Genomic DNA, 13,048 nt, shown 5'->3' with positions numbered 1-13,048 from the left:
AAATCACACTGCGTTGGTTTCCGCTTGAAGATGTAAAATGATTTCAATTGTCAGGCTTCAACAACCATTATCTGTATCGACGTTAAGATTATCAATGATTTCAAATTGTTAGAGGACCTTCAATTTCAGCAGGAGGAATATTAGATGTGGCATGCTACTCTTCTTCCCAAGACATAAAGCCATGAAACTCTCAGCGTAGTTTATAGTTTATAGTAAAGGTTAGTTTGGCAATAGAGACAAAACAGGCAGCATTCCTGTGGATTAACAGAGCAGGCTACTCAATCATATGGACAATACAAGTTCGCTAAAATAGTTTACTAATTATTTTGTCTAGGTCTGGGTCCCAATAATCAAGTGCTCAGTGAGAACGGCTGAGGGTTAAGTGTGGTCGAGTGTTCAGTGCAAATGGCTCAGGTTTGAGTGTGGGTGAGTATTCAGTGCAAATGGCTCAGGTTTGAGTGTGGGTGAGTATTCAGTGAGAACGGCTGAGGTTTGAGTGTGGTCAAGAGTGCAGTGAGAATAGCTCAGGCTTGAGTGCGGCTGATTGTTCAGTGTGAATGGCTCAGGTTTGAGGTCATGTTCAGCTGCTCTACAGAAATAACAACGCTGAGCTTTAGCATGCCAGCTTCTCAAATGAGCTTCATCTGCTGTGAGTGAGGCGCTCATTTCTCAGACTTTAGAGACAGGGCAGGAGGGTAATTTATTCAGAAGGCAGAAGGGAGATAGGGCTTGGTATTCGTCTGAATGCTTTTTGCACTTGCTGTGATAAATGGCACCTATCTGGTCAGAACACCTAATTATTTTACATTAATCAGGCAGAATGGGTTCTGTCATAGCCTCTCTCTCTCCCTCTCTCTTGCACGACCAGACAGAACAATGTTTGTGGGGCTGCCTCCACTGAACCTGGAATTATGCTTCAGGGCACGATGGCAGCACTGCTAATGATTGAATTTGCGTTTCAGATTTGAATTAACGACATACCAGGGCTCTGTGCACCATGGTGGATGGGTGGGGGGTTGGTTCTTTGCCAGGTTAGCGATGATGGACACTTGACTTTAAATTTTTAATGACCATTTTTAATTTTTAACGGTCTTGCAATGCTCATGAATTCTGTTTGTTGTGACATAAAAAGGAAATAAATGGCTGAGCTGTATTGATTGGGGATTGTGATCCAGATTAACCGACTGCTGGTGTAATATGTGAACAGTAAAGGGTTTAAAAATATCTCTCCCTCCCTCTCGGCCACCGTCTCTCTCCCCCTCACTCTCTCTTTCTCTCCCTCCCTCCTTCTCTCTTTCTCTCCCTCCCTCCCTCCCTCTCTTTCTTGCCCTCCCTTTCTCTCCTTCTGTCCCTCTCTCCCTCCCTCTCACATTCTCTCCCCTTTTATGTTTTTCTACTCTCTCTCCCTCTCATTTTCCCCCACTCTCTTCCTCTCACCCACTCTCTCTTTCTCCTACTTTCCCCCTCTCTTTCCCCCCTCTCTCTCCCTCACCCACTTTCTCTCTCTCTCTCACTCTCTCTTCCTCTCACCCACTCTCTCTCCCTCTTCCCCCCTCTCTCTCACCCGCTCTATCTCTCTCTCTCTCTCTCTGTCCGCGCACGACAGCGCCATGCAGCCACCCACTACTCGTGTCGCCATGGAAACCCCAGAGTGACTCGACGCGGGCGTACGCGTGAGGTGACACAGATGTGCTTGGGGTTGGAGCACCACCTGCTTGCTCAGAAACGGGCGAGGCGTCACCGGGGAGCCACGGCGTTCGGCGACACGTTCCTTCCCGGTTTTGGCGGAAAAGCGTTCCGAATCGCAGCCAAAGTGGCAGAACCCCGGGACTCCGGTGACAGAACATTTGCTTCAGCAGTGGCAGAGAGGGAAATATCCAGGGGCAGTGCAGCAGAGTGTGCTTCAGAGACGCACAGATCAGCCTGACTCACTCTGCCAGCTCCTCCAGACTCCGGTACACGTCGTCTTCATTTACCGCTGTGTCCTCCGATGGGAATGGCCTGAAACACACGGAGAAACAGAGACATTTACTTTACATGGAGACAGGTTCCGCAAACACATTTCCTGTGTGTATAATATTGAGTACAACACACTTCCTGTGCATATAATACTGAGTTTAACAGCCCTAATTATTCCCCCCTCTCTACCTTAGCTGATGTGTGTTCTGCCACAAAATGGCTGCCTAACATGGCTCCAATGGGAGCTATGGCCTTTGGAGCACCATCAACACAATGCACTTTGAGACCATGACAGGCTCTGAATAAGTGAAATCCATTATATTATTATTCCCATTAAATATATGGTCGAAACAAACTCCTAAATAAGTAAACATACAGGCAGCAAATGCAGTTTTTGAACATGTGAGTTCTGTATGAGTTACGATCCAATTATAGTGCTACGCTGATGATACCCAACTCTTCTTCATTCTCACCATCTGACACACAGGTTTCAGCCCACATCTCTGCTTGCCTGAGTGACATCCAGAGCTGGCTTGACAACCACCATATAAAGCTCAACCCAGGTAAGACTGAAATTATATTCATCCCTGCCATTACCTCTCCCCATCTGGATCTCTCCATTTCCCTAGGGGATACCTCACTGACGCCATTACTCTGTGCAAGGAACCTCGGCGTGGTGATGGACAGCAGACTGTCCCTCTCCGAGAACCAACCGATGGTTTTGACCCACCTGGATTACTGCAACTTTCACCTGGCTGGCCTTCCAGCATCCGCCATCAGACCCCTACAACTGATCCAGAATGCAGCAGCTCGTCTGGTCTTCAACCTTCCCAAACACTCTCATGTCACCCCCTGCTTACTTCCCTCCACTGGCTGCCTGTCATGGCTCGCATCAAATTCAAAACATTGGTGCTAGCCTTCCAAACAGTTAAGGGGTCAGCCCCAGCTTACCTCCAAAAAATTCAGACCCTACACACCTGCCAGACCTCTCGGTTCGGCCTCCCCCTCCCCACACTTCCACCTCCCACTGACGACTACTGTCTGTTCTGGCTCCACGGTGGTGGAACAAACTCCCCGTGGAGGTCAGAACCACAGAATCTCTTGCCTCCTTCAAGCGCAGACTGAAGACGCACCTCTTCAAGCTGCACCTCTCCCCACCCCTCCCTACCTCCCTGTGAACCTTAACTGTTGTTATTTACTTGTGTTATAAGGATGATACCGTAGCTAGTTTTGATTGGCTCTGTAAGCTGTTTATTCATACATTTGTGTGTTACGGTATTATTATATTAAAAAAATAACAAAGATTTTCAATAATAATTCTGATGATCAAATAGGACCTAGTCCTTATCTTTGTTGTGCAGGTAGCAGTTGAAATTGTACCTCCTTCTAGGGTCTTTCAGCGCACTTATCCCTGGTTATGGGTATGCACTTTGCACTTTGTTGTACATCGCTTTGGATAAGAGCATCTGCCAAAAGCCATTAATGTAATGTAATGGAATGGAATGTAATGTAGTGTCTGTCATCACATTCGTGCAGAGGGACCCCCAGTAAAATATAATATATACAATATAATTATAAAAGCAGATCAGCTCCATACTCAACACGGTTTGACCAGCTTAAGCTATGTTTTGAAACAGCTGGCAGCTGGTAATTTCACGCCGGTCAAGCTGGATTTTACACCAGGGATGAGGTGAGGCTGCTCTCCAGCCGCTCCTGCCCAGTGCAGTGTAAAGAAAGAGCCCCCAGCCCCCAGGCCTCTCTGGCTAAATTAACTTACAGGCCGCAGGGAGCCCCCCAGACTGCTGGTTGTTCATGGCAACCTCGGGCCGTTTCAGGAAATGATCAGTTTTACTGAGCGGAGTTTCGGTTTCATGTGAACTCGGGGGAAAGCGTGTGCTTTGATGCACCCGGAGAACACCAACGGCTCTCATAAAACAGAGATCAGCGACACGCTTTCAATGAAAATGCTGTGTGTGTCTGAAAATGGACCCCAGGTAGAACATTAAGTTGGGCGCAGTGAGTAAACTTTAAATCAGTCCCCCACCCCGTCATAAAACAGCTCTGCATGTGTAATCTGTATGCCATAGATTATAAAAGCCATAGATTAGAATAGCATTTATGTATAGTTATTGTTGTACTCGGGATATTCTAGCTGCCAACCGTGGTATGCTAGTTGGTAAGTTGATGTATTCTTCAAGGGTTCCAACTGTATCTGTATGATCACGCTAGGACTCGGGACTGTCCTCAAGGGTCCTCATCACACTTGGCCCTGGGTTTGATCTGCATGAGAGCATCTGCTGAAAGCCTTTAAGGTAATGTAATGTAATGTAACCCTCCCACCAGGTCTCTCCTGAACAGGGGAGGGGCTCTGGAACTCAAGGCTTCATGCAGTTCTCGATGCGGATGCTAAAACTACCCGTATGACATCCTGAGTCAGGTGTTCAGTGCCGTGCAGGAAGTGAAATTAAACACGCTCAGAAATACAGGTACATACGAAATAAATAAAAAAAGGAATAAAAAAAGAAATTGAGGTACATAAATATTGTTCTTCGAGGGACAGATTTCCCAAATGTACCTGGAAAGTGCAATACTGTTCTGAAAATGGTACAAATGAATTATAAATTGCTGGCCAGGGGTGCAACTTTATGTACCTAGGACATACCCACCCAGTGATGAGCATTTGTACCTTTTTATGTACTTTTTGCACTTTACTTTCTGAGAGTGCAGGACTGGTCTCCATAGCAACGTGGGTTAATGGCGGCTGGAGCGCCGGAGTCTATCAGACGGGAGAGACATTCTGTCCCTCTCCGAGCGGAACGGTATTCCCGGGCCAGGGAAAGTGGTATAACTAAATGGAGCGCTCTCTACGCTGTTAACACTCACACCCCTCTCCACAGCTACCTCAGGCGGATCTAACTGGATTCGGATTCTAATGCCTTTTTGATTCGGAGATGTCCGATTGGTCAATTCCTCAAAACAGAGTGAGCGTGAAGACAAAAATGCTGTAAAACTATCGACACTGCACACTGTAAAACTATGGACACTGCACACTCTGTAAAACTATGGACACTGCACACTCTGTAAAACTATGGACACTGCACACTCTGTAAAACTATGGACACTGCACACTCTGTAAAACTATGGACACTGCACACTCTGTAAAACTATGGACACTGCACACTGTAAAACTATGGACACTGCACACTGTAAAACTATGGACACTGCACACTTTGTAAAACTATGGACACTGCACACTCTGTAAAACTATGGACACTGCACACTCTGTAAAACTATGGACACTGCACACTCTGTAAAACTATGGACACTGCACACTCTGTAAAACTATGGACACTGCACACTCTGTAAAACTATGGACACTGCACACTCTGTAAAACTATGGACACTGCACACTCTGTAAAACTATGGACACTGCACACACTGTAAAACCGCCGAAACCTCAGCGCGCTGCTCTGTCATCGCCACACGTTTTATGTTGCTAGGGACTCTTCAGAAGACAAAAGCCCGTTTCCCTGGATACGTATTTGCCCACTCAGCGGAGATGGATGGGACTAGTTGTTAGCATGTTAGAGTTAGCATGTTCTCCCTGTGTCTGTGTGGGTTTACTCTGGGTACTCTGGTTTCCTCCCACACTCAAAGACATGCATGTCAAGTTAGGGGTACTCCTGCCGCTGCCCTCGACCAAGAAACTGGCCTCAGAACTGTAGTTGGTCCCTGGGCACTGCACTGTAGCTGCCCACTGCTCCTAAGTAAGTAGGAATGGTCAAATGCAGAGGACAAATTACGCAGGGGTGTTCCTGAGTGCCCTTGGACGTCTTAGACGTCGAACAATAATAGCATCAATAAGAACAGTTCTCCCTGTGGGTGTGCGTGTGGGAAGGGGGGGCTGTGAAGCAAGGCCCCAAGCCTGACACAGCGTGTGACCCTTGACCCTGACACAGCGTGTGACCCTTGACCCTGACACAGTGTGTGACCCTTGACCCTGACACAGCTCACGAGCCCTCGGATCTGAACTGTATTCGAGGCATCTGTGTTTAAAATAGAAAGCTGGGTTATGCTCATGCAAATATCACACTATTAATATGCATGTTTCCTGTACATATGACCCTTTTTAAATAAATCAGAACCTACCCTCACTATATTTTTCATGCAGTTCATAATTTTCTGTCATAGCCCCTTCATCGGAATTTAGTCATTTGCTTGAAGGCGACAGAATTTAAGTAGAATTCACAACTGTATGCCTTATTTATGTATATTGATACAGCAATATTCTTAGGAATCCATTGTATATCCTGTCTCTGCCATCTTTGAGAGTTCAGCGTGTGTGAGAAGCAGAAAGGCTGAAGGCTAATGGGTTAGCACACTGTGCAAGCTACTGCACCCTTGGCTAATGGGTTAGCACACAGTGCAGTATACTGCATGCCTGGTTAATGAGTTAGCACACAGTGCAAGGTACTGCATCTTGGCTAATGAGTTAGCACACAGTGCAATATACTGCACCCTTGGCTAAAGGGCTAGCTCAGAGTGCAATGCACTGCCCCCTTGACTAATGAGTTAGCTCACGGTGCAATGCTCTGCACGCCTGGCTAATGGGTTAGCGCACAGCACACTTTCCACCATCACAGCGCTCAAGGACCATTTCACTCCTTCAGGGGAAGGGATATTGACATTTTAAATTCATGGGAAGCCACAGTGATGAATGTGGGTTTTAATCAACACCAAACACATTACTTCGCCGCACGAAACAAAGGACCCAATTACGCAGCCACATCGCCCCGCGCATGCTGATATCCTGGCTCGGCCGGCGGAGAGCGGAAATAAGCGTGTCATTGGCTCTAACCGCCTTATGAGAACTATATCTGGGGCAATAAATCTGCTTAATTGCTCTGGATCAGAGGGAAGAAGGCCTTTAAAGCCCAGTCACCTGTGACACACCTGTACCTGCAGACAGGGGACTTTCACACACAGGAGCACACCTCCTGACTCCGGCACAACACAGGAGAGCAGGGGGGAGGGGGAGGGAGGAGTGAAAGAGGAGAAGGGGAGGAAGGGAGGAGTGAAAGAGAGGATGAGAGGATGAGAGGGGAGAGGAGGGGAGGAGGAGAGGAATGAAAGAAAAGATGAGAGGGGGAGAGGAGGAGGGGAGGAGGAAAGGAGTGAAAGAGAGGATGAGAGTGGGAGAGGAGGGGAGGAGGAGAGGAATGAAAGAAAGGATGAGAGGGGGAGAGGAGGAGGGGAGGAGGAGATGAGTGAAGGAGAGGATGAGAGGGGGAATGGAGAAATGGAGGAGAGGAGGAGAGAAGGATGGTAGATCCAGACAAGGGGAGGATTGGCCGAGACAGGCCCACAGTTACATTTTAAACAGCCACGAGAGACTAGTCTAGACTGTCCTGGCTGCCCACGGATCTCAGATCAGCACACAACACCTCAGAGTACAGTAAGATCCTCCACTATAATCCACCACTATAAACACGCTCTCCCTCCTTATTCAGCAGGGAAAGTGCAGCTTTAGCTTTTGTCTGTAGTGACACACTGGCTCTGGATGCTTTGTTGTAGATCACGTTCTGTACCTTCTAGAATATTCATATGTAACAGCACTTCAGCGACGCCAAATCAGAGCTTCGTCTGGAGAGACAGAACTTTCAAAGTTGAGAAACTGGAGCAGAACGTCTCTGGACAAAACTCTCAACTTCCCGTGGCAACAACGCCGCCCGCCCACAGCCCTCCTGTCATTCACCGCGGCCAACGACTGCTCGGAGACGCCCGGGCGCCATAGAAACGGGCGCCTGTGTGCGCGCGTGCCGTGGGGGTGTGAGTTGACGCTGGTCGCGCTGTTTAGCAAAGCGGGAGGGCTGATCTCAGAGCTAGCCCAGAGCCATTCCCGCCGGAATCGGCATCGCATCCCAACTCAGCGTTCTCTCGGATGCTCACGGTCTCTCCTCCTCCACCAATCATCCAGTAACTCACAACCCGACAGCCCATATTCTGTGGACTCCCCAGATACTCCCCAGTTTTCCATTTCTCAGCCTAATATCTCCATAAAACCATCATACAGTGGCAATGGGCAATTCCAAACAGTTTATGGCACATTTTATTAAATCTTTGGTGATATTTTTAGTCTAAGCCACAACCCAGGGTATTTGTGTAGGGCAGATCTGGGTTCAATTAATATCTTTTTTTTATGCAAATACTTTTCTGCATTTGACTAAGCTTGCGTGGTGTATTGGAACAAATGCAAAGATCCCAAAAGGGTAAACCACCCCATCTGGGTGGTGCACCAGGCAAGATCAATAGAGCACAGAAAAGTATTTGAATCCACAACAAATACCATGCAAACCCAAGTCTTATGCATGCACTCACAGTTCCCAAGAACATTCTGTCCCTTAAGATTAATATTCATAAAGCACTGAAAACTGCTAACCATGGGACACTCTTGTTGTCAGTCTGTACGAATGAAAGATGTGTAACTGTCATTAGGGTATTTGGCTAAACAGCCAGGAAAGATTATCACATCCTTCTCACAAAAGCATGAGAACAGCAAACATTAACACCGTAAGCCCGGTTTAAACATAGCTTACTTTAATGCTGAATGCGCACACACACACAAGCAGACATCACATGCACACATGATTAATGTGTCCAGTTTTAACAACTATGAAAGAGGAAGCAATATTTTCTGCCCTTTATCATGCTACAAATATTTTTATGTACAAACTAAATCATGCGCTGATCGTAGGACATAAAACACCATTAGACATGCTCTGTGTGAATGTGACATCAGTGATTTACCCAGTGACATCACACATTTATCTACAGAGCCCGGACTGTGACAGGCCACGCCCATCTTTCAGAGCAGAGCGGAACAGGCTAGTCATCAGAATTCTTTGCTGCGTTCTTGATCAATGTACCTGAGCCAAAGTGGACAAGAGTGGATAAGAGGCTTCTGGGCAGCATTGGTCATCAGCATACACACGCACACCCACACACACACACGCACATGTACACACAAGCACACACATGCACACACATGCACACACACACACACAAACACAGGCACACACACACATGCACACACACCCACACACGCACGCACACACACACACACACACGCACACACACACACATGCAGACACACAAACAGACACATGCACATGAACAAACACACACATATACAAATACACACATACGCACACAAACACACAATCATGCCAACACACACACATGCACACAAGCACACACAAACACATACACATACACACACACACAACTACACACATGCCACAAAACATCTTTTCTGTTGTAGGTCCAACATAAAGCCCGGCAGGACCCCTCCCAGCCAGAGCACTTTCTCACACACAGATGACTGCTGACACTTTGCGGCTCGGATCAGCTCAGAGGGAGCAGCGTCATCAGTAATGTTTTATAGGCCGCACTTCCACACAGGCGTGATATCAGGACAGGTATGAGGCGAATAGTGTGTACACAGACAGTCAGTGGTGTACGCAGACTACAAAGGCCTAGAGCTACAAAGCTCCTTGTAATCGGCTGCAGTTTTTAAACTTAAAACTAGCTGGAATTTTTTTTTTTTTTTACATGAAATACACTTTATTCTTACGTGTTTTCATGTTTTAATTCGGCCTTAAAGCCAGACCGTGTGTGCAGTGTTTCTCTTTGCTCCGGGTCCTCTGCCAGTAAACATGGCTGCCAAACACATTTTTAGCAGCTCAGTCAGGAACTTTCACACTGTTCATCTGATCACGTTTGGCACGTGGACCAGACATGGGCTATGGGTCATGGCTATAAATGCATGGCCACAGACAGCATTCCCATAATGCAACTGAGATCTCCACACATAATTTACATTCTAATATTCCTGCACAAATGACACATAAATCAATTTATGAATCTAACAGTTGCCGCGTTTTCCAAACAATGTATGTTAAAGGTATGCTACGCCACAGTTAAAATCTTGTCCCAACCTCTGGTTAAAGTGATTTATTGTATTGCTCCATGACATTCTCTGATTGGGGTTACCCGCCCTCTGTGCCTGTTATCCCCGCCGGTCACTCAGCGGGATTAGAGACGTACCTGATGCCCTTGTTCTGGGCGAAGCTGTGATGGGAGATTCGGGAGAGGGCTGAGATGACCTGAAACAGAAGGAGAGGTGCTTCGGTTAACACGCTATCACGAGCTGCGCCAGGCTTCGGAGGAGACATCGCAGCGACGCGACGCGGAAAGCAGATCAGTTTCTAAGCAACTGAAATATCCCGCGTTGTTGTGCCGGGGGGGGGGGTAACGAGGGCCGAGAAGTTAACAAGGCTATCTGGAGGCAGTGTGCGTGAAATGCCCCGCTCCCCCCCTCAGGGCTGGAGCTGATTGCCAGTTTTGGGGACCCCCCCCCCCACCGCCCAATATGCTGTGATTGCAAGGTTAAATGCGGGTGTGTTTAAATTGATTTAATACAGCTGTAAGTCACGTGTGAGTAGGCTTATGGGGGCGTTTCCGGGGGCAACCAGATGGCGCTACACTTGTGTGAAATGAGGAAGGTCCTCAGAGCGTAATAAGAGTGTGTGTGTGTGTGTGAGAGAGAGTGTGTGTGTGTGTGTGTGCGTGTGTGAGTACGTGTGTGTGTGTGTGAGTGCGTGTGTGAGAGTGTGTGTGTGTGAGTGTGTGTGTGTGTGAGTGTGAGTGTGAGAGTGTGTGTGTGTGTATGTGTGTGTATGTGAGAGAGAGTGTGTGTGTGTGTGTGTGCGTGTGTGAGTACGTGTGTGACAGAGTCTGTGTGTATGTGCGTGTTTGGCATTTACTACGCTGATAATTTCATTTTTCATTTCAATTTCCAATGTATTATTTATGAATACAGGAAATATAATTCAAAGCAAATGTATACAAGATGTTTATACAATACACATTAATTACAAATAATTTTAATAATTTCTAACTCATATTATTTTCCATTTTGCAGTCGGAAAAAAAGAGACAAAAGAGAGAACTATATCTATAGACATCAAGGAGAAGGGATCAGATCGGGATCAATGAGAAGGGATCAGATAGGGATCAATGAAAAAAAGACTTGAAAGCACTTCCTGCAAGCGACAGCCAAAGCTTGAGAAAATAACCTGCAGCCTGCCTGACAGATAAAGTGAAAGATCAGGAATCAATGACCACATAAAACACAAGACCTCACAATTCCTTCCAGGAACGCTGCCGTGCAGAAGAGGAGGATTCATACCGTACTCACAATATACCTCAGCAAGGCGTGATATTATTACATTATTAAAGTATGTTCATACTAACAATATTCCTCAGCAAGGCGTGATATTATTACATTATTAAAGTATGTTCATACTAACAATATACCTCAGCAAGGCGTGATATTATTACATTATTAAAGTATGTTCATACTAACAATATACCTCAGCAAGGCGAGATATTATTACATTATTAAAGTATGTTCATACTAACAATATACCTCAGCAAGGCGAGATATTATTACATTATTAAAGTATGTTCATACTAACAATATACCTCAGCAAGGCGTGATATTATTACATTATTAAAGTATGTTCATACTAACAATATACCTCAGCAAGGCGTGATATTATTACATTATTAAAGTATGTTCATACTAACAATATACCTCAGCAAGGCGTGATATTATTACATTATTAAAGTATGTTCATACTAACAATATACCTCAGCAAGGCGTGATATTATTACATTATTAAAGTATGTTCATACTAACAATATACCTCAGCAAGGCGAGATATTATTACATTATTAAAGTATGTTCATACTAACAATATACCTCAGCAAGGCGTGATATTATTACATTATTAAAGTATGTTCATACTAATAATATACCTCAGCAAGGCGAGATATTATTACATTATTAAAGTATGTTCATACTAACAATATACCTCAGCAAGGCGAGATATTATTACATTATTAAAGTATGTTCATACTAACAATATACCTCAGCAAGGCGAGATATTATTACATTATTAAAGTATGTTCATACTAATAATATACCTCAGCAAGGCATGATATTACTACATTATTAAAGTATGTTCATACTAACAATATACCTCAGCAAGGCGAGATATTATTACATTATTAAAGTATGTTCATACTAACAATATACCTCATCAAAGCCTGATATTACATTATTAAAGTATGTTCATACTCACATACCTCAGCAAAGTGTGATATGATTACATTAATAAAGTATGTTCTTTGTCGATGGCCTCATCCTAGAAGAATTACATAATGTGGATATATATATTTTTTTTTTACACATTTATGCAGTGCAGATTTTATCTGAATCTATACCATTTGGGCTAGAATCCAAGTACTATAATCCTAATGAAACTCAAATCAATCTAATGCAATTATACAAATGTAACACATTTATCTTCTACCTGTTCTCAAGAAAAAGTTCTTATTTGCTTTTATTTGCCTTTTCCCATAATTTCCCAGTAGAAACGATTGCAGCTGTATTGCAAATTAAATTTTTCTCGGAATGGAAAAACCTGCAAGGTGTCTGCAGATTATGTGTATAACTAATTATGTCTATGAAAGTAATGCACCAAATTGTCACACACACACACCCACCCACACACACACACACACACACACACACACCGCCCCTCGCGGATGCTGGACCCAGGTGCATCATGTATGAGGACACTCTGCTGAAAGGGTGGGGCCTCTCACATAGACACCTCACCCCCCCTCAATTTACCAAGCTTTTACAGCGGGGCAGCCAGGAGCCTGCTGGCTACGGTACATGACTGGGACCCTGAAGGTTGGTGTAGCCATGATAAGATCCGCACAGCTGTTGGGCCCTTGAGCAAAGCCCTTAACTCTGCATTGCTCCCCGGGTGCTGCACGGTGGCTGCCCACTGTTCCTAAGTAACTAGGATGGCCAGAGGACAAACTACCCATAAAATTCCCCCTCAGGCTTCAATAAAGTACATACTCTTTTCACACACCCAAGATCAGAGGCACCACACCTGAGAAGTCCTGCACGATAACAGCCCCTGTACACCATCATAACCGCCCCTCTAAT

General features: G+C 45.4%; 1 protein-coding gene across 5 annotated transcripts in view; it reads right to left on the bottom strand.

Moving 5' to 3' along the window:
* Positions 1-13,048, bottom strand: part of LOC133105646 (guanine nucleotide exchange factor VAV2-like) — a 179,236-nt gene that overhangs the window by 35,793 nt on the left and 130,395 nt on the right. For all 5 annotated transcript variants that reach the window (XM_061215866.1, XM_061215870.1, XM_061215867.1 and 2 more), the window contains exons 3-4: positions 10,066-10,124; positions 1,933-2,001 (exon numbers count right to left, since the gene is read on the bottom strand). In XM_061215866.1, coding sequence (XP_061071850.1) covers positions 1,933-2,001; positions 10,066-10,124 — 128 coding nt within the window. The remainder of the gene's footprint in view (positions 1-1,932; positions 2,002-10,065; positions 10,125-13,048) is intronic.

Source organism: Conger conger, chromosome 12 (assembly GCF_963514075.1).
Source record: "Conger conger chromosome 12, fConCon1.1, whole genome shotgun sequence".
NCBI lineage: Eukaryota > Metazoa > Chordata > Actinopteri > Anguilliformes > Congridae > Conger > Conger conger.
This window is presented reverse-complemented; position numbering and strand designations above follow the sequence as displayed.